General features: G+C 46.0%; 1 protein-coding gene across 1 annotated transcript in view; it reads right to left on the bottom strand.

The window, feature by feature from the left end:
• ANO2 (anoctamin 2) overlaps window positions 1–27856 on the bottom strand; it is a 169858-nt gene that overhangs the window by 61902 nt on the left and 80100 nt on the right. The window contains exon 14 of the mRNA XM_054177870.1: window positions 25157–25240. Coding sequence (XP_054033845.1) covers window positions 25157–25240 — 84 coding nt within the window. The remainder of the gene's footprint in view (window positions 1–25156; window positions 25241–27856) is intronic.

Here is a 27856-nt window from a genome sequence, read left to right as displayed (position 1 = left end):
AACTTTTTCCTAACATCTTTTGAGGGTGTCAGGGAGTGATAGGACTGGGGGAAATGGAACAAAACTAGAAATGGGTAGATTCAGCTTGGATGTTAGGAAGAAGTTCTTCCCCATGAGGGTGGGGAGACACTGGCACAGGTTGCCCAGGGAGGTGGTGGAAGCCTCATCCCTGAAGGTTTTGAAGGCCAGGCTGGATGTGGCTGTGAGCGACCTGATCTAGTGTGAGGTGTCCCTGCCCATGGCAGAGGGGTTGGAACTAGATGATCTTTGAGATGCCTTCCAACCCTGACAACTCTATGGTTCTCTGATTCCACGTCCCAAATTAGGCTGAAAAGCTGAAGCATTTGTTTCCAAAAGTGTTTTTAATTACTGTGCACTAAATGTTTTTACGTCAACAACTTAAACTATGTTGTTTTGGTATAATCTATTTTTAACCACCACCACCCCCCAAAAAACATAAATTGCCTTTTGAAAGAAGAAGTTTAGTCACAGGAAGAGGGAAAACTCCTCCCTCTACAAAAGCTGAGCCAAGAGAATCCATTAAAATCAAGCCAAGAGAATTCATTAAAATCAAACCCTCTTTCAAAAATATGCAAAACAAACAAACAAAGAAATTATCCTCAGTAAGCAGTATTTTCCAGTGGGAAATTGCTCCAACTCTGTCAACTTTTTTAAACACCTCTGTTCTCAATTTTGCTCCAGCTGAGGGGGATTCCTGGAGCTTCAGGCCCTGCGAACACCCTGCTGCTCCTGCTTACTATGTGCGCTGTGTGTTGTCACGTCCTGCTGGTAAGGGTAAGATTCTGCACAGTACATGATGCTTGCTGGGCTTGAGGATAAATAAACCCTGCTCAACTCAAAACAGGCTTGACAGAGCTATGGCCTGCGCTTTGTTGCGTGCAGACACGCCACACTCGGCACGCCCCACCCGCTTCGAGAGCTGCTGCTGAAATAACCGCTTCAGAAAGCAACCAGGAACCGTGGACGCTGCTGCATCCTATCTCAACCTGCTGTAGGTTAAGGGAAACCAAGAGTTCATTGGGATAGCCACAAAGAATTGTTAGTGTTGGAAGGGACCTCAAGGATCAGCCAGTTCCTACCCCCTTGCTGTGGGCAGGGACACCTCGCACTGCATCAGGTTGTCCAGAGCCACATCCAGCCTGGCCTTCAGGGATGAGGCTTCCACCATCTCCCTGGGCAACCTGTGCCAGTGTTCTCTCACCCTCATGGGGAAGAACTTCTTCCTAACATCCAATCTGAATCTACCCACTTCTAGTTTTTCTCCATTCCCCCCGTCCTATCACTCCCTGACACCCTAAAAAGTCCCTCCCCAGCTTTCTTGTAGCCTCCTTCAGATACTGGAAGGTCACAATAAGGTCTCCTTGGAGCCTTCTCTTCTCCAGACTGAACAGCCCCAACTCTCTGTCCTCATAGGAGAGGAGTTCCATCCCTCTGATCATCCTTGTGGCCCTTCTCTGGATACCTTCCAGCACCTCCACATCCTTCTTGTAATAGGGGCTCCAGAACTGGACACAGTGGGAGTCTCACCAGAGGGGTCTCACCAGAGCGGAGTAGAGGTGGAGAATCATCTCCCTTGACCTGCTGGCCATGCTTCTTTTGAGGCTGCCCAGGATGGGATTGGCTTTGTGGGCTGCAAGGTCACACTGCTGGCTCATGTTGAGCTTCTCATCCACCAGCAGCCCCCAAGTCCTTTTCTTCAGGGCTGCTCTCAAGCCAGTCCCTGCCCAGCCTATATCAGCGCTTGGATTGCCCTGACCCTGATTCAGGACCTTGTACTTTGTCCTGTGGAACCCCATGAGGTTGCCATGGGCTCACCTCTCTAGCCTGTCTAGGTCCCTTTAGATGGATTCTTTCCCTCCAGAGTGTCAGCTGCACCACACAGCTTGGTGTCACCAGCAAATCTGCTGAAGGTGCACTCAATGCCACTGTGTCACCAAGAAAGATATTAAACAAGACTGGTCCAGGACTGATCCCTGAGGCACTTCACTTGTCACTGGCCTCCAATTGGACCTGGACCCATTGAAAAGTCCTCCAAAGGTTATTGAGTCCCAGGGGGATGAGCAGTTTGTCCCAGGATATTATAATCTATTATTCTATTCCATTTCCCTGTATGTCTCTATTGAAGGGAGTGCACAGCCAAATATCTTCCTCTCTGCCCTCCAGTTGTGACACATGCAAGCCTTATCTTTATGCTTTGTAGGGAGAGCCTTGGTTGGCAGGGAATTTCAAGCTACACCACAGGACCTGGTGAAGCCAGCCTGCTGTAGGCCTGAGTTCAGGGCAGGGTGGGTAGTTTAAACCTGCTCTTGGGCCTGCTGAGGCTGAGTGCGGTGGAGGTTTCTGGAAGGCAACTGTATGTGAGCCAGCAGTGTGCCCAGGCGGCCAAGAAAGTCAATGGCATCCTGGCTGGGTTTAGGAATGCTGTGTCCAGCAGGAGTAGGGAGTTGATTGTCCCCTTGTACTCAGCTCTGGTGAGGCCACACCTGGAGTATTGTGTCCAGTTTTGGGCACCTCAATACAAGAGAGATGTGGAGGTGCTGGAGCCAGTGCAAGACATTTTGCCAAACCTGTGCATGTACAGTGGCAGCATACTGAGCACTTACAAGTGCAGCTCTCTGCACCACTACATGTCCATATGTATACAGAGAAGCTTGATAGAAGAGAAGGCAAAAAGTTTACTTCATGCAATAATAAAGAAAGACCAAATATAATGGTTTGTGTCATCATTATATTAAGAAGATACTTCTGCACCTGGGCTGGAACACTCCTCACCATCAGTACAGCCTGGGGGATCAGGTGATAGAGAGCATCCCTCTGGAAAAGGGCTTGGGGCTGCTGATGGATGATAAGCTGGACATGAGCAGGTAGTGTGAGCTTGCAGCCTGGAAGGCAAATGGCATCCTGGCCTGCATTGAAAGATGCATTGCCAGCAGATCCAGAGAGGTGATTCTGCCACTTTACTCTGCTCTGGTGAGACCTCACCAGGAGTGCTTCATCCGGCTCTGGAGCCCTTAATATAGGAAGGACATGGACCTGATGGATTGGCTCCAGAGGAGAGCCATGAAAATGACTAGGGGCTTGAAACTCCTCTGCCAGAAGGACAGGCTGAGGGAGCTGGAGTTGTTCAGCCAGGAGAAGAGAAAGCTTCAGGCAGACCTAAGAGCAGCCTTTCAGTACCTGAAGGAGGTCTACAAGATGGCAACAGTAAGACTGTTTTGACCCAAAGGGCTGCAGTGACAGGACGAGGGGCAGTGGTTTGAAATGAGAGACGAGCAGATTTAGATTGGATGTGAGGAACAAGTTCTTTAGCAGAAGGGTGCTGGAACACTGCAACAGGCTACCCATGGGTGTAGTTGCCACCCTATCCCTGGAGATATTGAAGGTCAGGCTGGACAAGGCTCTGAGCAACCTGCTGTAGTGGAGGATGTCCCTGTTGACTGCAGGGAGGATGGCGCAGCTGACCTTTGGAGGCCCCTTCAAGCCAAACCATTCCATGATTCTACAGACACACATCCTAGAATAGTACCACTCATCTGAAAGCATCTCTTTTTTCCCCCTAGTTAGCAGAATCTGTAGCCTAAAGTAACAATTAACCCTCTGAAGAACCTCTGCTGCAGATCCCATACATGTCACAGTAATTGATGCATTCCATGACCTTTTGGAAAGAGCACTGTGAACCATGATATCATTCCTCATCTGAAGCAAATCTTTAGTCTGTGCTAATAGTTTGATAACACTTGTGTTAATAAAGAATGGGCCCTGTGCTTAATGCTTCACAGAGAAAATCTGCAGAGTCAGCACAATATTAATTATAACAATAAGTCTCCTTTCACCATCTCAGCTACTTCCTCATCAATCTGCCTAATCATTCCACTTCTCTATTGTCCTACATCTGCTTCTGCTTCTGCCATACAGAAGTATGTAAAAGCTGAGAAATAGGGCAGGTCTAAAAGGATGATGATGATGAAGGGACTGAAGCACTGCCCTGTGAGGGAAGGCAGAGAAACCTGAGCCTGTTTAGTCTGGAGAAGAGAAGACTGAGAGGGGAATCTAATCAGTGTCTGTAACCATCTGAGGGCTGGGTGTCAGGAAGGAAGGGACAGCCTCTGCTCACTTGTGCCCCATGATAGGACAAGGAGCAATGGATGGAAACTACAGCACAGGAGGTCCCACCTCAACATGAGGAAGAACTTCTTTACTCTGAGGGTGACAGAGCCCTGGAGGAGGCTCTCCAGAGAGGTTGTGGAGTCTCCTTCTCTGGAGACTTCCAAGGCCTGTCTGGATGTGTTCCTGTGCAACCTGTGCTAGATTCTATGGTCCTTCTCTGACAGTGGGTTTGGGCTGGCAGGTCTCCAGAGGTCCCTTCTAACCCTTAACATCTTGTGAGTCTGTGAACGTCTATGTAGAAATATTTGCATTAACCAGGAAACAGAGGGCTTGAGCACAGGAGAAGTCTCCTCAACAGGATGACATCTGAAGAAGGGCTGAGAAACTGATGGGGTTGGGGGATAAAATGTGGTTTATAAAGAAATATAGTATGATATAGAAACAAGTATAATGAAGCAAGTGGATCCAGACTAGAGGAGGGTGGATTTAGATTAGGGTGGATTAAATTAGAAGAAGTTCTTCCCCATGAGGGTGGTGAGACACTGGCACAGGTTGCCCAGGGGGGTGGTGGAAGCCTCATCTCTGGAAGGCTTTAGGGCCAGGCTGGATGTGGCTCTGAACAACCTGACCTAGAGTGAGGTGTCCCTGCCCATGGCATGGGTTGGAACTAGATGATCCTTGAGGTCCCTTCCAACCCTGGCAACCCTGTAATTCTGTGAAGTGCCAGAAGGTCACTTCTGAGGTCCTTATTCACATCTCTTATTAACCTTTCCAGCCTGAGCCATTCTGTGATTCTTATGATACAGCAAATAAATTTGGACCTTTTGGCAAATGTTTACACTAAAACCAACCCCACCTACCCTTCTTGCAATCTTCAGCACAGGTTTATCAAGAGTCTGAACTGTTTAAGCAAACATATGATGAAAACATTCCAACTTTAACTTGCAGGGTTATTAGGAGATTAAATAAACCTTTGTAGCCTATCAATATGCAAGCCAGGTTGCTAGGAGGCCTTAAAGATATAGAAGCATAGAATCAATATGGTTGGAAAAGACCTCAAAGATCAAGTCCAACCTGTCACCCAACACCTCAGGACTACTAAACCATGGCACCAAGTGCCACGTTCAGTCCCCTCTTGAGCACCTCCAGGGATGGTGACTCCACCACCTCCCTGGGCAGCACATTCCAATGGCGAATGACCCTCTGAGAAGAACTTTCTCCTCACCTTCAGCCTAAACTTCCCCTGGCACAGCTTGAGACTGTGTCCTCTTGTTCTGGTGCTGGTTGCCTGGGAGAAGAGACAGCAAGAAGGTCTCCCCTGAGCCTCCTCTTCTCCAGGCTAAGCAACCCCAGCTCCCTCAGCCTCTCCTCACAGGGCTTGTGCTTGAGGCCTCTCCCCAGCCTCGTTGCCCTTCTCTGGACACATTCAAGAGTCTTTTTGCTGTTCTCTTGTATGGTTTAAATGCAATATGACCCTTGCCTATTTGTTCTTTACCTTCACAGAAAGAAGAAGATAATTATGCACTTAAGTCCAAGATAGCTCACTGCCAACACATTTCACACATCCAGTGTTTGAAAGCAGACACAAAATACTAGCAAGACCTATTTTTTCCCTTCTACTTCTGAGAAATGTCACAGAGACAGCTTTACAAAGGCCATAGAATAAAAAGCCTACTTAGTGAACTTTCAGAGGAAAACCTGAAATCAATACATTTGAAATCAAATACATATTGATTTTGTCATTTCCCTCTTTGAAAATAAACTGGCTCAGTAAATTACATTAAACTCAAATCTTGACACAGTCCTTAAGACTCACAGATCTAATTTCTTTCTATATCTAGTTAATTTTACTGCTGTGAACAGCCCTCAGTTAGCAAGAGCAGTTCTGGTGGCCAAACCACTGCAAACAGTCCTCAGTTAGCAAGAGCAGTTGTGGTGGCTAAACCACTGTGAACAGCCCTCAGTTAGCAAGAGCAGTTGTGGTGGCTAAACCATGTGAAGGGCAACAAAACTGGTGAGGGGTCTGGAGCTCAGCCCTATAATGAGAGGCTGAGGGAGCTGGGGTTGCTTAGCCTGGAGAAGAGGAGGCTCAGGGGAGACCTTCTTGCTGTCTCCAACTACCTGAAGGGAGGCTGTAGCCAGGTGGGGGTTGGTCTCTTCTCCCAGGCAACCAGCACCAGAACAAGAGGACACAGTCTCAAGCTGCAACAGGGGAGGTTTAGGCAGGATGTTAGGAAGAAATTCTTCCCAGAAAGAGAGATTGCCCATTGGAATGTGCTGCCCAGGGAGGTGGTGGAGTCACCATCACTGGAGGTGTTTAAGAAGAGACTGGATGAGGCACTTGGTGCCATGGTTTAGTTGATTAGATGGTGTTGGGTAATAGGTTGGACTTGATGATCTCTGAGGTCTTTTCCAACCTGGTTAAATCTGCATTCTGTATGTGCATGCAAAGACTTTTTGACATCTTTGGGTCCTAGCATTCTTTGTCATCAGCTATTTTTGAGGCAAAGGTGTAACAGTTAGAGCAGCTGTACAATCCCCCTCTTGAACAACTTCAGAGGCAGATGAGATGAAACAGAACTCCCTCACTTTGATGGACAGAGTAATTCCTACTGAACAATTAAGGTAAGCCCAGTAGCTTCTACTCTATGGTTAATGATGGGTTTAATACCCTGAAAACTCTTTTAAAGTATCTAATTTTAATGCTATGGTAAATACAGAAGTTGTCTCTCTGCTTTCTAGGATAAATCTTTCCCTTAATGCTCTCTTATGCCAGGACATTGACTTGCAGGCTTTGCTTTTGTGGTTCTCTCTTTGACTTCAGCAAGGGCTCTGGAGAGGAGAATGGCATAATCAAGTGCTTAATCAAATTCAGTAAAACCCTGATGATATACAACCCAATTAAGGAAAACTTCTCCAGTCCCTAAGAGCTTTTTACACTCACTATAAAACATTTTCTTCTTCCCCACATAAAACTCACTATGTGCATAGCAGCCTGTCAGCATGAAGTGCTAGCCTTACAAATAAAACTGGGGTAATTAAATCTACAAGCTATTGCTGATTGAACAGTGAAAAGATAATGCTAATTGGCCAAAGAACTTTTGAGCAACTTTCAGCCATGCTATTAGGCACAATACTGGGATGTATCAGTTTCTGCAAGTAGGATCCTACACATCAACACAGGCTGGGGGATGATGAGACTGAGAGCAGCCCTGCAGAAAAGGACTTAGGGGTGCTGGTGGAGGAGAAGCTGGACAGGAGCCAGCAGTGTGAGCTTGCAACCCAGAAGGCCAGTGGCAGCCTGGGTTGCATCAAAAGCAGCATGGCCAGAGATGGAGAGAGGGGATTCTGCCACTTTGCTCTGGTGAGACCTCACCTGCAGTGCTGTGTCCAACTCTGAAGCCCTCAACACAGGAAGGACATGGACCTGATGGAGCAGGGCCAGAGGATAACCACAAAAATAATCAGAGGGCTGGAGCATTTCTGTCACAAGAACAGGCTGAGGGAGCTGGGATTGTTCAACCTGGAGAACAGTTCTGGGAGAACAAACAGTGGCCCTCCAGTACCTGAGGGGGGCCTCCTATAGGCTGCAGAGGGACTGTTTGCAAAGGCCTGCAGTGACAGAACAAGGGACAATGGTCTGAAATGAGAGAAGAGCAGATTTAGATTGGATGTTAAGAACAAATTCTTTAGCATGAGGGTGGTGGAACACTGCAACAGGTTGCCCAGGGAAGTAGCTGAGGCCTCATCCCTGCATATACTCAAGGTGAGGGTGAACAAGGCTGTGGGCAACATAACCTCATAGAGAACATCTCTGATTGCTGCAAGGGTGTTGGACCAGATGACCTTTAGAGGTCCCTTCCAACCCAGAGCCTTGTCTGATTCCACAGAGAACTCCCAGCACAGGCTGGATTTCTTTCCTTTTCCACTCTTAATGAAAATTCTAATAGCCACTTTTGTAGCTGGATCCAGTGGAACATATTGATTTATAAGCTATTAAATATGTGACATTTCCCTTGTGGCATCACACTATGGGGGCTTGCTGAAGTACACTACGTTTTCCTTCCTTAAGGAATCAATTACATCATTAAAGGAAGACACCAGCTTAGATGGCATGGTCATTAATCTGCCTTCAGCAAACCCACGTTCCCTTCTGTCCTGTTTCTCAACTGCTTCCATGAAAGCTCAGATTAGAATTTTCTTTCAAAATGTGCCTGTTGTGGTTAAATCAATTTGTTTGCACTTGCTTAGATTGGGTTTTTTTCCCTGAGTTTCACAGAATTGCCCAAAAGTTGGAGTTGGAAGGGAACACTGGAGACTATTTTAGTCCAATACCACACTTTAGAATAGAACAGAACAGAACAGAATAGAACAGAATAGAATAGAATAGAAAAGAATAGAATAGAATAGCATAGCATAGAATAGAATAGAATAGATGAGGTTGGAAGAGACCTTCAAGATCAACCAATCAACTCATCAACCAATCCAACTCACCTAATCAACTAAACCATGGCACCAAGCACCCCATCAAGTCTCCTCCTGAACACCTCCAATGATGGTGACTCCACCACCTCCCTGGGCAGCACATTCCAATGGGCAATCACTCTCTCTGTATAGAACTTCTTCCTAACATCCAGCCTAAACCTCCCCTGGTGCAGCTTGAGACTGTGTCCTCTTGTTCTGGTGCTGGCTGCCTGGGAGAAGAGACCAACATCCACCTGTCTACAACCTCCCTTCAGGTAGTTGTAGACAGCAATAAGGTCACCCCTGAGTCTCCTCTTCTCCAGGCTAAGCAACCCCAGCTCCCTCAGCCTCTCCTCACAGGACTTGTGTTCCAAACCCCTCACCAACTTCATTGGTCTTCTCTGGACATGTTCCAACAAGTCAACATCCTTCCTAAACTGAGGGCCCCAGAACTGGACACAGTACTCAAGGTGCAACCTAACCAGTGCAGTGTACAGGGCAGAATGAGCTCCCTGCTCCTGCTGGCCACACTGTTCCTGATGCAGGCCAGGATGCCATTGGCCCTTTAAGCAGGGTCATCTAGAACAGGATGTTAGGAAGAAGTTCTTCACAGAAAGAGAGATTGGCCATTGAAATGTGCTGCCCAGGGAGGTGGTGGAGTCACCATCACTGGAGGTGTTTAGAAAGAGATTGGATGAGGCACTTGGTGCCATGGTTTTGTTGATTAGATGGTGTTGGATGACAGGTTGGACTTGATGATCTCTGAGGTCTTTTCTAACCTGGTTAATTCTATTCTATTCTTTTAAGAAAGGTTTCTCAGACCTTTAGACAGTTAGGCTTTAATCACCTCCAGGGATGGAGACTCCACAGATTGTCTGGGTGCCTTCTTTCAATGTTTGACCACCCACAGTAAGAAAGATATTTCTTATGTTTAAGGTTTAAATGGAACTTCCTGTATTTAAGTTGGTGCCTCTAGTCCTTCTACTGGACAACCCTGAGATGAGATTGGTTCCATTTTATCCAGTTGCTTGCATTCAGGTACTCAAACACGTTCATAAATCTTCCTGAGTCTTCTCTTCCTGAGGTTCAACCATCCCACTTCTCATCCCCTCAAAGTTTCATCATACACACAGATGACAGATCACGGAATGGTCTGGGTTGGAAGGGACCTCCAAAGGTCTGGTCCAATCCCCTCTGCATTCAGAAGGGACATCCTCAACTAGGTCAGGCTGCCCAGAGCCTTGTCGAGCATCATGTTGAATATCTTCAGGGATGTGGCCCCAACCACTACCTGGGGCAACCTGCTCCAGTGTTTTTACCATCCAATCTAAATCTGCTCTTCTCTAGTTTGAAGCTATTGCCCCTTGTCCTGTCACTGCAGACCTTTGTAAACAACAGTCTCTCACCATCCTTCTTGGAAGCCCCTTTCGGGTCCTGGAAGGATGCTATTAGGTTTCCCTGGAGCCTCCTCTTCTCCAGGCTGAAGAAACCCAGCTCCCTCAGCCTGTTCTCAGAGCAGAGCTACTCCAAACCCCTTGATCATTTTCATAGCCCTCCTCTGGACCCACCCCATCAGGTCTATGCTGCCTGAGGAGGTGGTGGGGTCGCCGTTGCTGGGGGTGTTCAGGGCGAGGCTTGACAGGATGCTTGGTTGCATAGTTTAGTTGATTGGGTGGTGTTGGATGATAGGTTGGACACGATGATCTTGAAGGTCTCTTCCAATCTGGTTTATTCTATTCTATTCTATTCTAACAGCCTAATGCCTTTCCACTGGACTCACTCCAGGCCATCCATGCTTCTGTTGTAGAAGGAACTGCAGAACTGGGAACAGCAGCCCAGTTGCAGTATCACCAGGACTGGATAACAAGGAAGGATGCCCTCGATGGGGTGCTTGGTGCCATGGGTTACTTTTTTAGGTGGGTTGGATTGGTTGATGGGTTGGACGCGATGATCTTGAAGGTCTCTTCCAACCTGGTCTATTCTATTCTATTCTATTCTATTCTATTCTATTCTATTCTATTCTATTCTATTCTATTCTATGCTATGCTATGCTATGCTATGCTATGCTATTCTATTCTATTCTATTCTATTCTATTCTATTCTATTCTATTCTCTCAATCTGCTGGCAATGCACTTCGTCACGCATTCTAGGAGGCTATGGGCCTTTGCTGCAAGAGCAAGTTCCTGGCTCATGTTCATCTTGTTCACCAAAGCACTCAAGTCCCTTTTTAGCAAAGCTGTTTTCCAGTCCTTCATCCCTTAGCCTGTGCTGGAGAAAATTGAAATGCTGACTATCCAGCTGATATCCTTCCATTCCCCTTTCCAACTGCTCTTCCTTCCTATGTCTCTTGTGTTAAAATCATCATCCTGCTCGCGGAAAAGTGTTGCCTTTGGCAATTAGAATCTCATTTTTACCACACAGATGAGTCACTTGTTTTGTGGGAGGTTTTCTATCAGTGTGTTCAAAGGCCTTCCAATGGTGTTAGCTTTCTTTTTCAAAGTCCAATTTATGATTTTTTTATTTTTAACTTTACATCAACTTCTAAAATTCCTGTGAGCTGTCTTCCAACAGCTTATGTTAGAGAAGGCTCCAGGATGACTTAAGTGCAGCCTTCCAGTAGTTGAAGGTAGCCTACAAGAAGGCTGGAGAGGGACTGTTTACAAAGGCCTGGAGAGCTAGGAGGAGGGGCAATGGCTTCTGACTAGAGAAGAGTAGACTTAGATTGGGTGTTAGGAACAAGTTCTTTGCCATGAGAGTAGTGGAACACTGCAAAACATTGCCCAGGGAGGTGCTTGGGGCCCCATCCCTGGACATATTGAAGGTGAGTCTTGACAAGGGTCTGGGCAACCTGATCCTAGTGGAGGATGCCCATTCTTACAGCAGAGGGAGTTGGCCTACATGACAATTGGAGGTTCCTTCCAACCCAGACCATTCTAGGATTCCACAGGGAACCCAGCACAGGCTGGATTTCCTCTATGAGAACTTAAATATAATTTTACCATTCTCACCATCCTCAGCTTTAGAGAAGGTAATGGACATACTAAGTCCTCCCTACTACTGACTCATCAAACTGGATCCTATCAGAAATGAAAGCAGCCACAGGACTGCCTAATCCATTCCATCCAAGAGTTTTCATGCCTCTCTGTTGATTTAGAACTAACAGCAGACAGTTGATCTTCATTATTTTCTGAAGACTTTTGACTTAAGGTTGCTTTAACATTCAGTGGATCAGAACTGCCAACTGAGTTTGGCTGTTTCAGTTCTAAAGCTGTCTCTGAACTTTGAACTGACAGTCAGTGATTGTCCCATAAGTAAAGGTGAGGCCTCTTCCTTCTTCAATGGCACAGCCACAGGACTGTTCTGTACTGTCTGTCCCTACTAAGCAAAACCACACAGACAAAAAACATGGGGAAGCAAAGTGAAGAAGGAGAAATAATGACAAATTTTTGAAGGTGAAGTAGGAGAAAAGAATATGGAGAAAGAGGAAAATAAGACTACAAGTGGCCATGATGGAATGGAATGGAATGGAATGGAATGGAATAGAATAGAATAGAATAGAATAGAATAGAATAGAATAGACCAGACCAGGTTGGAAAAGACCTCAGAGATCATCACCCAACACCATCTAATCAACTAAACCATGGCACCAAGCACCCCATCCAGTCTCTTCCTAAACACCTCCAATGATGGTGACTCCACCACCTCCCTGAGCAGCACATTCTAATGGCCAATCACTTTTTATGTGAAGAATTTCTTCCTAACCTCCAGCCTAAACCTCCCCTGGTGCAGTTTGAGACAGAACAAGTACAGCACTTGGTCCACTGAGCAGTTTGTGCTTTCTCTGAGGCACTGCAAGCTGTTATGCTATACTGCTGTCAACAGATCAGGGAAATTCCAACTCTGAAGTCAAGAACATCCCATTTTTAACCCATCAGAATGAACTCCACTGTTAGTTCAGAGTGAGAGGGGATGGAATGGAATAGATTACACAGACTGCCATGGCAGTAATGTGGCCATTATAAACATGAGGTTGTACTTGATCTCTGAGGTCTTTTCCAACCTGGTTGGTTCTCTGATTCTATGAGACTGATTTCAATGGTAATATTTCAGCTACATTTGACAACTGGTCTAAAGATAGCAGTAAACTGTTCTTGCACTCTGGCAATTGGAAAAGCTTTGTAATGAACAAGAAGACACAGTCTCAAGCTGCACCAGGGGAGGTTTAGGTTGGGTGTTAGGAAGAAGCTCTTCACAGAGAGATTGGCCATTGGAATGTGCTGCCCAGGGAAGTGGTAGAGTCACCATCACTGGGGTGCTTGGAGCCATGGTTTAATTGATTAGATGGTGTTGGGTGATAGGTTGGACTCGATGATCTCAGAGGTCTTTTCTAACCTTGTTAATTCCATTCCATTCCATTCCATTCCATTCTCCTTTGATCTTCTGATTTGATTTCATGAGACTTTAAAATAAACCAACACTATACAGAGGGTTGAATTTGAAATGGTTATGCTTACAATCAAAAGAATAGCTAAAGGCAGATATATACAACTCCACCAACATTCATTGGACTCCTTAATGGCAGAGGCTATTTTCAGTGCTTAAATAGGTAATTTTCTGTCTTTATTTATGTCACAGAATCACAGAGTGTTATGGGTTGGAAGGGACCTAGAAAGGTCTTCCAGTACAGCCTTGCTGCCAGAGTAGGAGCACCTACAGTAGGTCACACAGAAATGCATCCAGGTGGGTTTTGAATATCTCCAGAGAAGGAAACTCCACAACCTCTCTGGGCAACCTGCTCCAAGGCTCTAGCACCCTCATGGGGAAAGAATTTTTCTTTCTGCTCTCATGACACCTCCTCTGCTCCAGCTTGCACCCAATGCCCCTTGCCCTATCATTGGACATCACTGACCAGAGCCTGGCTCTGTCCTCCCAACACTGCCCTGCACATCTTTATCAACAGGAATGAGGTCACCCCTCAGGCTCTTCTGCTCCAAGCTAAAGAGCCCCAGCTCCCTCAGCCTGTCCTCAGCAGGGAGCTGCTCCACTGCCTTCAGCAGCTTTGTGGCTCTGTGCTGGACTCTTTCAAGCAGTTCGCTGAGGTTCTTCTTGACCTGAGGGCCTCAGAACTGGACACAGTATTCCAGATGCAGCCTACTCTCGACCTACTAACCACAGCCCTTCTAATCTACCCTAGAATGGCATTGGCTTTCTTGGTCACAAGCACACATGGCTGGCTCATGGTCATCCTGTCGTCAACCAGGATTCTCAGTTACTTTTCCTCATAGCTGCTCTCCAACAGGTCAGTCCCAACCTCTACTGGTCCATGGGGTTGTTCTTTCCCAGGTGTAAGCCTCTACATTTGTCCTTGTTGGATGTAATTCACTTTCTCCTTGCCCAACTCTTCAGCCTGGCCAGATCTGGCTGAACGGCAGCACAGCCTTCAGGGGTGTCCTTAACTACGTACCTTTCTCAGAGGAAAGAGTTGGGGCACACCTTTGGATGTTGTTACATTAGCTTGTGCACCCAAATAAGTTTTATATTTTCAAAACATGAAAAACAGAGTTTGAATGAAGTACTGCAGCTGCACATTGTGTTAGCAATTAAACTTGTCACTTAATAATACTCAGGAGACATCAGCAGGAGAAACAGTTGGCTTAGACAACCTCGTAAGAATTCAGGTTTCCCTGGGAAATGAGGTATCAGGGTGTGAAAGAAGTTCCAAACACAATGCCTCTGGGCCCTAAATCAGGTGAATCATCAAAGTCAGCAAATCATCAGACAAGTGTTTTACAATGGGCTTGCTTAGCCTGGAGAGGAGGAGGCTCAGGGGAGACCTTCTTGCTCTCTACAACTACCTGAAGGGAGGCTGCAGACAGGTGGGGGCTGGTCTCTTCTCCCAGGCATCCAGCACCAGAACAAGAGGATACAGTCTCAAGCTGTGCCAGGGGAGGTTTAGACTGGATGTTAGGAAGAAGTTCTTCATAGAGAAAGTGATTTGCCATTGGAATGTGCTGCCCAGGGAGGTGGTGGAGTCACCATCACTGGAGGTGTTTAGGAAGAGACTGGATGGGGTGATCTATTCTATTCTATTCTATTAGTTTAGTTTAGTTTAGTTTCGTTTCGTTTCTATCCTATTCTATCCTATCCTATTCTATTCTATTAGTTTAGTTTAGTTGTTTCGTTTCGTTTAGTTTCGTTTAGTTTCTATCCTATCCTATTCTATTCTATTCTATCCCATTCCATTCCATTCCATTCCATTCCATTCCATTCCATTCCATTCCATTCCATTCCAATTAAGCATGGTAATAGCTGCAGAAGTTGAGCAGTTCAAACTGACTTCTTTAGGTCCTTCAGCTTGGGATACATGGATTTTCAATCTTCATGGGATGGATGCCCAAAGGAGTTTAATGTAAAAGCAGTTGATTTCTTTAAAATTGCAGACAGGATTGCAGTCTGCATCAAATAAATAACTCTTGGCAACTAACTCAACTGACTGCTGTTTCCACAGCCAATTTGTGTAAGTTTTGTCCCAGATCTGGGCTTCTGTTTTGACCTTGGAAATTAATAGCATGAAATTTACCCGATAAATATGCTCAACAGAAGGTAAAAAATATACTTCAGGATACAGGAGTAGGTCACCAGCACACAGGAAAGGGAAAATGCTCTAGTTTGGGATTCCTATGCCTCAGCTTCCACCCTTGTCCTGTCACTGGGCATCACCCAGCAGGGCCTGGCTCCATCCTCTTGGCACTCACCTTTTATGTATTGATAAACATTGATGAAGCAAGGGTAGAGTCTAGGAAAGAACAGCCCTATGGATCAGTATAGGGTGGGAACTCACCTATTGGAAAGCAGTGAAGGGGAAAAGGACCTGGGGATCTTAGTGTATGGAAGGATGACCACAAGCCAGCAATATGCTCTTGTGGCCACAAAGGCAAACACCATTCTTGGGTGGATTAGAAGGGCTGTGGTCAGTAGGTTGAGAGAGGTTCTCCTCCCCCTCTGCTCTGCCCTGCTGAGGCTGAATCTGGAATATTGTGTCCAGCTCTGGTCCCCTTAGTACAAGAAACACCTCAGGGAACTGCTTGAAAGAGTCCAGCACAGAGCCATTAAATTATCAGAATTACAATGTTTATCCTTCAGATGTGACTTGATCTATTTAGCCAACCAAATATTGGTGCAGTAAGAAGAATGAGATCTCTCAGATTATCATAGAATTATTATAGCCTTATATCACAGGTTATCATCATAAACATCCTCTTTCATCTTCAGTCATTCCCCATCTTTTATTTTCCAAGTTCATGATGGAAGGAGTAAGTGGGAGAGAAAAATAAAGATCAGTGACTACCCTCTTACTGTCCCCTTATGCTTAGAGAGTGAAATTATTTGTCAGAGTAATGCAATGGAAGAGGTTGGAAGGACACTGGCTGGTGGAGTTACCACATTAATAATGAGGTCCAATAGATGCTAAAAATGCATCTTCTCAATATTAATGATAAAAGAACTCTGGGTTTAGTTGCAGCTCTGTTTTTTTCTAATTACTATTTATGACTGATTATCTTGGGTTTCTCTACAGTGTTGCAGCTAATACATAACAAAGGATCTTTTCTTTCATTTAGTTTATCTTATCAAGGACTGGCTTAAGAAAGAGCTGGCCTCCAATATCTGAAGTGACCCGGGCTGCATGTGGCTCTGAACAGCATGATCTAGTGTGATGTGTCCCTGCCCATTTCAGGGGGGTTGGAACTAAGTGATTAGAATAGCATAGCATAGCATAGCATAGCATAGAGTAGAGTAGAATAGAATTAACCAGGTTGGAAAGGAACTTCAAGATCATCAAGTCCAACCTATCATCCAACACCATGTAAGCAGCTAAACCATGGCACCAAGCACCCCATCCAGTCTCTTCCTAAACATCTCCAGTGATGGTGGCTCCACCACCTCCCCAGGCAGCACATTCCAAAGGCCAATCTCTCTTTCTGTGCAGAATTCCTTCCTAACATCCAGCCTAAACCTCCCCTCAAGGTGCAGCTTGAGACTGTGTCCTCTTGTTCTGTCACAGGTTGCCTGGGAGAAGAGACCAACCCCCACCTGGCTACAGCCTCCCTTCAGGGAGTTGTAGAGAGCAAGAAGGTCTCCCCTGAGCCTCCTCTTCTCCAGGCTAAGCAACCCCAGCTCCCTCAGCCTCTCCTCACAGGGCTGTGCTCCAAACCCCTCCCCAGCTTTACTGCCCTTCTCTGGACACGTTCCAGCAAGTCAACATCTTGAGGTCCCTTCCAACCCCGACAACTCTGTGAATCTATGACTCTCAGGCCTTGTGAGAGATTTGCTTATGCGAAACTGATTAGGGAACCAAACTAGGAGCAAGAATTAACTCTTTCATGCTTTCCAACCCTGAAATTTTAAACATCCATGCAAAATATTAACCAGCAATCCACAATTTGCCTTTATAGTTATGGGATCTTCTTTACACAACAGACTTTCCCCTTCCCAAGCAGCTTCCTTCAACTCACTTGTTAACTGCAGGGTTAGGAAGGGAATCTTTCTGTCTTTTGTTTCAATTACCAGCTGAATTAACAATTTAAATAAACTCTTCCACCACTTTCATATTTAAAATGAATTAAAGGCAAGACAGAATGCCAGATTCTATTATTCTCAGGGTTTTCTCCAAGTTAAGGACACGAGCCAAGAGACAAGTCCCTGGGTTTTTTTCCTCTCTATAAAGACAATTTTCCTTGAGAAATATGTGGAATGAGTTATTCAGTTTCCTGCCAAATAGGGAAGATAAGTCCATAGATGATGTTGCATTGTGTTTGCCAGATCAGCTGGACATTTAATGAAGAGGAGTCAGGGCCTGATCCATCTCTCCCTGAGATGTCTGTAAGGCTCACTTTCCATCAGCTCCACTGAGAGCTGGATCTAGTCCCATTTGTGTGTTTTCAGGCACAAGATCAATTTTCATTTCCTGACCTGAATGTATTTCCATTGAGAGCATTACTACAGCACAGAGAGAGGAGCAACTTATCAGAAGATTACAAGTGTCCAACACCTTTTTTAGGGAACATTCTGCAGATACAGTAACTTTACCTTCCTCATTATTCTATCCACATCCTGGCTGTTGTAGGGTATTAGCGAATTAAAGCCTAGCTTTACCTTCCTCATTAAATAGTTCTATCCACATCTTCCCTGTTGTAGTGTATCCACATCCTGATTGTTGTAGTCTATTAAACAGTGAATTAAAGCCTAACTTCACCTTCTTCATTAAATAGTTCTATCCATATCTTTCCTGTTGTAGTGTATCCACATCCTGATTGTTGTAGTGTATTAAACAGTGAATTAAAGCCTAACTTTACCTTCTTCATTAAATAGTTCTATCCATATCTTTCCTGTTATAGTGTATCTGCATCCTGGCTGTTGTAGTGTATTAAACAGTGAATTAAAGCCTAACTTTACCTTCCTCATTAAATATTTCTATCCACATCTTCCCTGTTGTAGTGTATCCACATCCTGATTGTTGTAGTCTATTAAACAGTGAATTAAAGCCTAACTTTACCTTCATTAAATGTTTCTATCCACATCTTCCCTGTTGTAGTGTATCCACATCCTGACTGTTGTAGTGTATTAAACAGTGAATTAAAGCCTAACTTTACCTTCCTCATTAAATATTTCTATCCACATCTTCCCTGTTGTAGTGTATTAAACAGTGAATTAAAGCCTAACTTTACCTTCCTCATTAAATATTTCTATCCACATCTTCCCTGTTGTAGTGTATTAAACAGTGAATTAAAGCCTAACTTTGCCTTCTTCATTAAATAGTTCTGTCCACATCTTCCCTGTTGCAGTGTATCAAACAGTGTATTAAAGCCTGACTTTACCTTCCTCATTAAATATTTCTATCCACATCTTCCCTGTTGTAGTGCATTAAACAGTGAATTAAAGCCCAACTTTGCCTTCATTAAATAGTTCTGTCCACATTTTCCCTGTTGTACTGTATTAAACAGTGAATTAAAGCCTAACTTTACCTCCTTCCTTAAATATTTCTATCCACATCCTGACTGTTGCAGTGCATTAAACAGGAACAACAACAATAAGTGCTTTGATACAAATAAATAAATAAATCTGCTCTATTTTCATGAATGCATTGTCAGACATATGCAGGCATAAGCTTGCATCTCTGCTGCAAGAACAAAGAAACCTTTCAATAGACATAAATCAAGAAGCTCTACATCATGGAATCACAGTATCACAGTATCACCAAGGTTGGAAGAGACCTCAAAGATCATCAAGTCCAACCTGTCACCACAGACCAATCAGTCAGGGTTGGAAGGAACCACAAGGATCATCTAGTTCCAACCCCCCTGCCATGGGCAGGGACACCTCACACTAGATCAGGCTGGCCAGAGCCTCATCCAACCTGGGCTTAAACACCTCCAGGGACGGGGCCCCAAACACCTCCCTGGACAACCCATTCCAGGGCTTCACCACTCTCATGGGGAAGAACTTCCTCCTCACATCCAGCCTGAATCTCCCCACCTCCAGCTTCATTCCATTCCACCTAGTCCTATCACTGCCTGAGATCCTAAGAAGTCCCTCCCCAGCCTTCTTGTAGCCCCCTTCAGATCCTGGAAGGCCACAATTAGGTCACCTCGGAGCCTTCTCTTCTCCAGACTGAACAGCCCCAACTCCTTCAGTCTGTCCTCACAGGAGAGGTGCTCCAGCCCTCTGATCATCCTCCTGGCCCTTCTCTGAACATGCTCCAGCACGTCCATATCCCTCTTGTAACAGGGGCTTCAAAACTGGATGCAGTACTGCAGGTGGGGTCTCACCAGAGCTGAGTAGAGGGGGAGAATCACCTCCCTTGCCCTGCTGGCCACACTTCTCTTGATGCAGCCCAGAATCTGATCGGCTTTCCAGGCTGCAAGTGCACATTGAGAGCTCCTGTTGAGCTTCTTGTCCACCATGGCAAGCTTTTATTTATGTGGCCACAAAGACTCAAGCAGTGCTGCAGATTCTAAACCAGAACCTTGTAGGTTGCCAGAGCAAATCCCTTATCATTTGTCTCTTCTTGTTTGTTTTTTTTAATGAATGTAATTCTTCATCATCATCATATTTCATCTCTTTATGCAGATGCTAACTACCTGAGGCATTTCATGTCAATGTTTCAGCTCCTTTAGCTTTCAATGAGCAATAGGTCCTTAGGGTGCTATTGTAAGAGTGTGTTCACACCAATCTTTGGTTGGTTGGTTGGGGTTTTTTCAAGTCCTCTAAGTCCCCACAGTTTCTTTCTCAAGCTCAAAACAGCCAATAAAATGTTTATTAAAACAGCCAGAACCACAGAGGGTGGGGTGGGCTTGAATTTTGTTCTTTCCTTATTGCAGCAGCACACAAATGCCTTAAGTAGTATTTGTATGCATGCTATATTCTATAGCACAAATCCCACCGGGCAAGTAATGCAGGAGATTTGTAGTACTTTCTTTTTGCCAGTCTCATCAAGCTGATTTGGAATTTGTTGCCTGGGTAGAGTGACTCATGTGTTTGTCTGCCCTGACAGGTGCTGGGCATCTTCCACACTCATTAATGTTAATGACTTCAACAGTGAACCAGGAAGACTGCATGCTGAAGTGGCTTTCCTCTTAGCAGGTATTCCCAAGTCACCGTTTCAGACAACACGTAAGTGGTGTCGATTTTCTTCTGCAATCACAGAGCCAGTTCACAACCAGACTCCTTCATTGCAAGCATGACACAGAGTCACAGAATTTCAGGGGCTGGAAGGGACCTTGAAAGATCCTCCAGTCCAACCCCCCTGCCAGAGCAGGATCACCCAGAGCAGATCACACTGGAACTCATCCAGGCAGGTCTCAAATATCTCCAGAGAGGGAGACTCCACAGCCCGCCCTGGGGAGCCTGTTCCAGTGTTCTGTCACCCTCACAGGGAAAAAAAATTTCCTCATATTTACATGAAATTTCCTTTGCCTCACCTTCCACCCATTGCCCCTTGTGTTGTCATTGGGCACCATCCAGCAGAGCCTGGCTCCAGCCTCTTGGCACTCACCCTTTACATATTGTTTAATAATAATAATAAACCAGGTTGGAAGAGACCTTCAAGATCATTGCGTCCAACCCATCAACCAATCCAACACCACCTAAACAACTAACCCATGGCACCAAGCACCCCAACAAGTCTCCTCCTGAACACCTCCAATGATGATGACTCCACCACCTCCCCAGGCAGCCCATTCCAGTGGCCAATCACTCTCTCTGTATAGAACTTCTTCCTAACATCCAGCCTAAACCTCCCCTGGAGCAGCCTGAGACTGTGTCCTCTCGTTCTGGTGCTGGCTGCCTGGGAGAAGAGACCAACATCCGCCTGTCTACAACCTCCCTTCAGGGAGTTGTAGAGAGTAATAAGGTCTCCCCTGAGTCTCCTCTTCTCCAGGCTAAGCAACCCCAGCTCCCTCAGCCTCTCCTCACAGGGCTGTGTTCCAAACCCCTCACCAACTTCGTTGCTCTTCTCTGAACACGCTCCACCAAGTCAACATCTTTCCTAAACTGAGGGGCCCAGAACTGGACACAGGACTCAAGGTGCGGCCTAACCAGTGCAGTGTACAGGGGCAGAATGACCTCCCTGCTCCTGCTGGCCACACTGTTGCTGATGCAGGCCAGGATGCCATTGGCCCTCTTGGCTGCCTGGACACACTGCAGGTCACCTCTCAGTCTCCTCTTCTCCAAGCTAAAGAGCCCTCAGCTCCCTCAATCTCTCCTCATACAGAAGATGTTCCGCTCCCTTAACCATCCTCACGGCTCTGTGCTGGACTCTTTCAAGCACTTCGCTGTCTTTCTCGAACTGAGGGGCCCAGAACTGGACACGATATTGCAGATGCTGCCTCACCCTCTTCACAGGGAGTCCTTGCTGGAGTAAGGCATGAAAAAAAAATCACAAAACCAAAAAAAACCCAAACCAACAAACCCCCCAAACCTTTGTACTGCACACTGAGCTCTCCACATAAAAGCTCATTTTCTTGCCATAAAACTAGTCACATCCTCACTGGAACAGAGGAATTACCATGCTGGAAAGAGGCCAGCAATTTATAGAGATGTAGGCCTTTAAGTAAGCTCTAAATCACTACTCTCACAATAGCCACAGCTTTGGCATCATTTCTATCCCAACAAGCCACAGCTGCTGAAATGGAGACTTCTGACTTCATATTAGGTAAGTAATGAGAAGTGTCAGGCAGTAGTGCCAGAGCCTGTCCTTTGATATCAGCTCAGCACACCACAGTTGCTGACCAGCTTCACCCGAAAGATATGCCTTTAAATTACACTAGTGAGCTAAAAATGTGCAGGCTAGAACTTCAAGAGACTTATGTCATGACATCAGACTATCAACCAAGACTTGATGAGGCAGAGACCTCACAGGCATCTGTGCATTCAAACAAAACCAAGAAATCAGGAGTGAACCTTTAGCTGCAGAGAGACCTCTGATGTCTGTCCAAACACTAGATCTGCACAATTAATATGACAAAGTCCTGTACCCTGGCTTCCACCCAACAAGGCAGAAGTACTGAACCAGAGACCTTACAAAAACCTGTGGCTCAGTCTTAACCTGCCATGCCAAAGCTCCTCAGTTAATGGTCTTGCAAAGAGTATGACATCTGAAAGCAGGAAAAAGATTAAAAGCTCTACAAATTAGGCAGAAAAATTACTACAGACTTAAGTGTTCATCACATTTAATGTCTAACATTTCAGCATCTTGGGACAGCAATGTGCCCTTGTGGCCAAGAAAGCCAATGGGATCCTGGGGTACGTTAAGAAGAGTGTGTCCAGCAGATCCAGGAAGGTTCCTCCCCCTCTACTCTCCCCTGGTGAGGCCCCACCTGGGATAACGCATCCAGTTCTGGGCTCCCCGGTTCAGGAGGGACAGGGATCTGCTGAAGAGACTCCAAAAGAGGGCTACAAGGACGATGAAGGGACTGGAGCACTGCCTGATGAGGAGAGGCTGAGAGACCTGGGGCTGTCTAGTCTGGAGAGGAGAAGACTGAGAGGGGATCCAATCAGTGTCTATAAATATCTGAGGGCTGGGTGTCAGGAAGGAAGGGACAGCCTCTGCTCACTTGTGCCCTGGGATGGAACAAGGGGCAATGGATGGAAACTACAGCACAGGAGGTTCCACCTTAACATGAGGAAGAACTTCTTTACTGAACAGGTTCCCCAGGGAAGTTGTGGAGTCTCATTCTCTGGAGGCTTTCAGACTCTGACTGGATGCATTCCTGTGTAACCTGACCTAGATTGTATGACCCTGCTCTGGCATGGGGGTTGGACTCGATGATCTCTGGGTCCCTTCCAACCCCTATCATACTGTGATCTTCCTAATCAAAATTCAAAGGTACATGTCCACACTTACATTTAATGTAACAGCTCAGTTAAAGTATTGACTTGCTCTGCAGCAGGTCTCTAACACTTCTAGCCCTTATACAATCCTGTGACACTGAGTTAGAAAGCACTGAGCAAAGTGGCTTCCAAACCCAGACTACTGTGCTGTGAGTTGGAAAGAATTCAAGGGAAATCAAAAAGTGATTGCAACAAAACCAGTGAGTAAAATGTTTACTGATGGAAAACTGCTCAACAAAATAGCAACAAAACCCCAACCAAACCAACTAATTGAAGTAAAGAGATTAGAATAATAGAGTCAGACAGGGTTGGAAGGGACCACAAGGATTATCCAGTTCCAACCCCCCTGCCATGGGCAGGGACACCCCACACTAGATCAGCCTGGCCAGAGCCTCATCCAGCCTGGGCTTAAGCACCACCAGGGATGGGGCCCCAAACACCTCCCTGGACAACCCATTCCAGGGCTTCACCACTCTCATGGGGAAGAACTTCATCCTCACCTCCAGCCTGAATCTCCCCACCTCCAGCTTCATTCCATTCCCCCTAGTCTTATCACTACCTGAGATCCTGAGAAGTCCCTCCCCAGCCTTCTTGGAGCCCCCTTCAGATACTGGAAGGCCACAATTAGGTCACCTCTGAGCCTTCTTTTCTCCAGATTGAACAGCCCCAACTCTTTCAGTCTGTCCTCATAGGAGAGGTGCTCCAGCCCTCTGCTCATCCTCATGGCCCTATATATTCCAGGATTTCATTTCCCTTCTTGATGTCTGAAAGTAGTTTTCCCCATTTTTATAGTGATGACTCTTTACATTGTTCCTCAGTTTCAGTTTATGCTGTTACAATTTTTCATTGCTGTTTTTTTTTCCCCTTAAGTGAATTTCATATTTCCTGATGGTGTGACTTCTGTGCCTCATTTAAGCAAGACAATCATCTAACATTGCCATCTAACTACAAAACTCTCATACTCTTCAGCACCCATCTCTGATTTGATTCCAGATTTCACTTACTTTAAGTCAGAACAAGCTGAAGAGCAGCAGCTGCTTTACCCATCTTCCACAGCCTTTGATCCTCTTCTTGGAAGGCCTAAAGAACTCTTTAATCTTTAAGTGAAGACCTCCCCATACTGCCATGTGAGAGCCTTTGCTCATATTGGGCACAATCCAAAGCCTATTAACACAAGTGAGAATATTTCCCTTATCTTCTGTGGAGTTTGGGTGGATTTAACAGGTGGAAGGCAGTCTCACTGAGATGAAAGATTCACTGGAAACACTTCACAGTCATGAGAGTGATCAACAAAAGAAAAGGGTAGTTAAGATCCTTCCTAAGCTTGCCAGGCTAAGTGTGTTGGACCAAACCTGGAAACTGGGGTCCTCTCTCCACTTCAGTGTTGAAACAAAGTAAACTGTTTCCTTCTACCCAGAAACTGGGCATGGTTTTGGAATGTTTCGGCTTTGCTGCTGCATGTGGCATGCGGGCAATGAGCAATGGTTGACCAAACTTAACTGGCAAAGTCTACAGGGACTTGCAGGTGCTTATAAAATACAATCATGGAATCATAGTATCAAGCAGGTTGTAAAAGACCTTTGAGATCATAAAGTCCAACCTATTACCTAATACCTGACACCTCATAACAACTAAATCATGGCACCAAGTGACTCATCCAATCCTTTTCTGAACACCTCCAGGGATGGTGATTCTACAGCCTCCCTGGGTAGCATATTCCAATGGCAAATCTCTCTTTCTGGGAAGAACTTTCTCCTTACCTCCAGCCTAAACTTCCCCTGGCACAGCTTGAGACTGTGTCCTCTTGTTCTGGTGCTGGTTGCCTGGGAGAAGAGACCAACCCCCACCTGGCTACAACCTCCCTTCAGAGAGTTGGAGAGAGCAAGAAGGTCTCCCCTGAGCCTCCTCTTCTCCAGGCTAAGCAACCCCAGCTCCCTCAGCCTCTCCTCACAGGGCTGTGTTCCAAACCCCTCCCCAGCTTTGTTGCCCTTCTCTGGACACGGTCCAGCCAGACAACATCCTTCCTAAACTGAGGTAAGTACACCAAAAATCCCCCAAAAAAACAAAAGCCTTTTACAAATTATCCATCAGAGAGACACCAAAAGACAAAAGGATAATCACAATATACTAAAACACAATGCAATGTAAGTGAAAGGATTGGGGGTTTTATCTTACTTCATTTGAGTTTTCTGCTGTGATGTTTTTATTCTTCAGCTTTTTCTGCAGGAGTTTGGTTTCATACTCTGGTCTGGGATGCTCCTGGGGGGAAAAAGGAAAAGAAAATCATGTCTAGTGACTTGCTTGTGATCCAAGCCACCCAAATTGTTCACTATTGAGGCACATTTCATACTAGGGAGATCCCTGCCTAGAAATATGGGATACAGAATCCCACAGAATCACCAAGGTTGGAAGAGACCTCAAAGATCATCAAGTCCAACCTGTCACCCAACACCTCATGACTAAACCATGGCACCAAGTGCCACATCCAGTCCCCTCTTGAACACCTCCAGGGATGGTGACTCCACCACCTCATACATTATGAGATGCAGAGGAAGATCATTTTGGGATTGCTTAGGGGAGCAAGCAAAAGTGGGAAAGGGAAGGATCTAGGCCAGGGAGGGAAAACTTGGGAAAAATAGAGGGATAAGATGGGCCAGGCCCATGTAAGTAGTTTGCTGGTCTGTATGGGGATTTGACCAGAAGCAACTGGAGCAAGTGCAGGTCTGAGACTGAGTGTGAAAGCACCAGTGGAGATCAAGCTGGAGTAGCTGGCAAGTAGCTGGCAAGTAGCTGGCAAGTAGGTGAAGTACCTGGGAGCCAGGAAGGTGTGAGTCTCTGTGAGAGAAATCATGCTGGTGTACAGAATCATAGATTCATAGAATAATAGAATCACTAGGCTGGAAAAGACCTCCAACATCACTGAGTTTATATATGCACACATGTGGTGCACATGGGTGCTCTGTGTGTGTATGCCATAGAGTCACAGAATCATAGAATGGTTTGGGTTAGAAGGGACCTCAAAGGTCATCCAGTCTAACCCTATCTGCAGCAAGCAGGGACATCTTCAGCTAGATCAGGTTGCCCAGAGCCCTGTCAATCCTCACCTTGAAGACCTTCAGGGATGGGGCCTCAACCCCCTCCCTGTGAAACCTGTCGCAGTGTTCCACCACGCTCATGCTAAAGAACTTGTTCCTCACACCCAATCTAAATCTGCTGTTCTCTCACTTCAAACCATTGCCCCTTGTCCTGTCACTGCAGGCCTTTGCAAACAGTCCCTCTGCAGCCTTCTTGGAGCCCTTTCAGGTACTGGAAGGCTGCTCTTAGGTCTGTCTGGAGCCTTCTCTTCTCCAGGATGAATAAGCCCAGCTCCCTCAGCCTGTCCTTATAGCAGAGTTGCTCCAGCCCCCGATCCTTTTCATGGCCTCAACCTGCTCCATCAGGTCCATGTCCTTCCTGTGTTGAGGGCTCCAGGGCTGGACACAGCACTGCAGGTGAGGTCTCACCAGAGCAAAGTGGCAGAATCCCCTCTCTCCATCTCTGGCCATGCTGCTTTTGATGCAGCCCAGGCTGCCATTGGCCTTCTTGGGCTGCAGTTGCATGCTGCTGGCTCATGTCCAGCTTCTCATCCACCAGCACCCCCAAGCCCTTTTCCTCAGAGCTGCTTTGCACCACCCCTTCCCCCAGCCTGTAATGATCATGAGGGTTGTTCCAACCCAGGTGCAGGACCCTGCATTTGGTCTTGTTGAACCTCAGGAGGTCCACCCATGCTCCCCTCGTACTCTTGACTGAGCAGACCACAGCACCTCTTGGCATGGTTGATTCTATATATTCTTTTTATAACTATATTGCATGAAACATTTATTTGCAATGCAGATTTAGAGGTACTTGGTCTTGGTCATATATCAATTAATATGAAGGAAGAGTTCCACTCTCTGGTTAAAAAGAGGGGGGTGCAGAATCAGTTCTTTGTGTGAAAATGGGGGAAAATTCAACTCTTGGGACAATAAGCTAGAACTATTTGCGATGACTTGAGGAGGGCCAAATTTCCATGTAAGGACAGATATGAATCCCACAGTGCTGGAAGCTTGCCAGTACAGCTGCCAGACACTTATTGAAAACCATGTAAGCCAAGGTGCTTTGAGGCCAAATGAGTGCTCAGAGTAGAACATGATAATTCCCACCCTGAAAACAAGGAGCCAAAGCATGGTTATTACTAATTTTTTTTGACTCAGATAAAACTCTCATTGCCATCAGTGGGACTTCTCCTGTAGAATGGCCCCCAGGATTTGCCCCAAACACCCCACTGCACATTGTAAATGAAGGCTGTGTAGGTAATGAGCCAGTTTGATAAGAATACATAACAGCAACCAGCCTTTCCTTAATATCTCTCTGCTTTAGGATTAAAGTGAAAACAGAATTTTCCAAAGCATGCAGGATAAACACTGCTGAGGAAAAATAGAGCCTTGCTTAGAAACTATCCCAGGCTAACAGAGCAAAGGATTTATGGGGAAGGGAAGGGAAGGGAAGGGAAGGGAAGGGAAGGGAAGGGAAGGGAAGGGAAGGGAAGGGAAGGGAAGGGAAGGGAAGGGAAGGGAAGGGAAGGGAAGGGAAGGGAAGGGAAGGGAAGGGAAGGGAAGGGAAGGGAAGGGAAGGGAAGGGAAGGGAAGGGAAGGGAAGGGAAGGGAAGGGAAGGGAAGGGAAGGGAAGGGAAGGGAAGGGAAGGGAAGGGAAGGGAAGGGAAGGGAAGGGAAGGGAAGGGAAGGGAAGGGAAGGGAAGTTGATGAACAGCCTTATCCTAATATGCTAACCACAAGCAAAGCAGTGCACACTGGTGGGAAGCAAGGTATCCACAAAGGAGGACTGGAACGATCCATC

The sequence above is a fragment of the Dryobates pubescens genome, chromosome Z (genome assembly GCF_014839835.1).
Source record: "Dryobates pubescens isolate bDryPub1 chromosome Z, bDryPub1.pri, whole genome shotgun sequence".
NCBI lineage: Eukaryota > Metazoa > Chordata > Aves > Piciformes > Picidae > Dryobates > Dryobates pubescens.
This window is presented reverse-complemented; position numbering and strand designations above follow the sequence as displayed.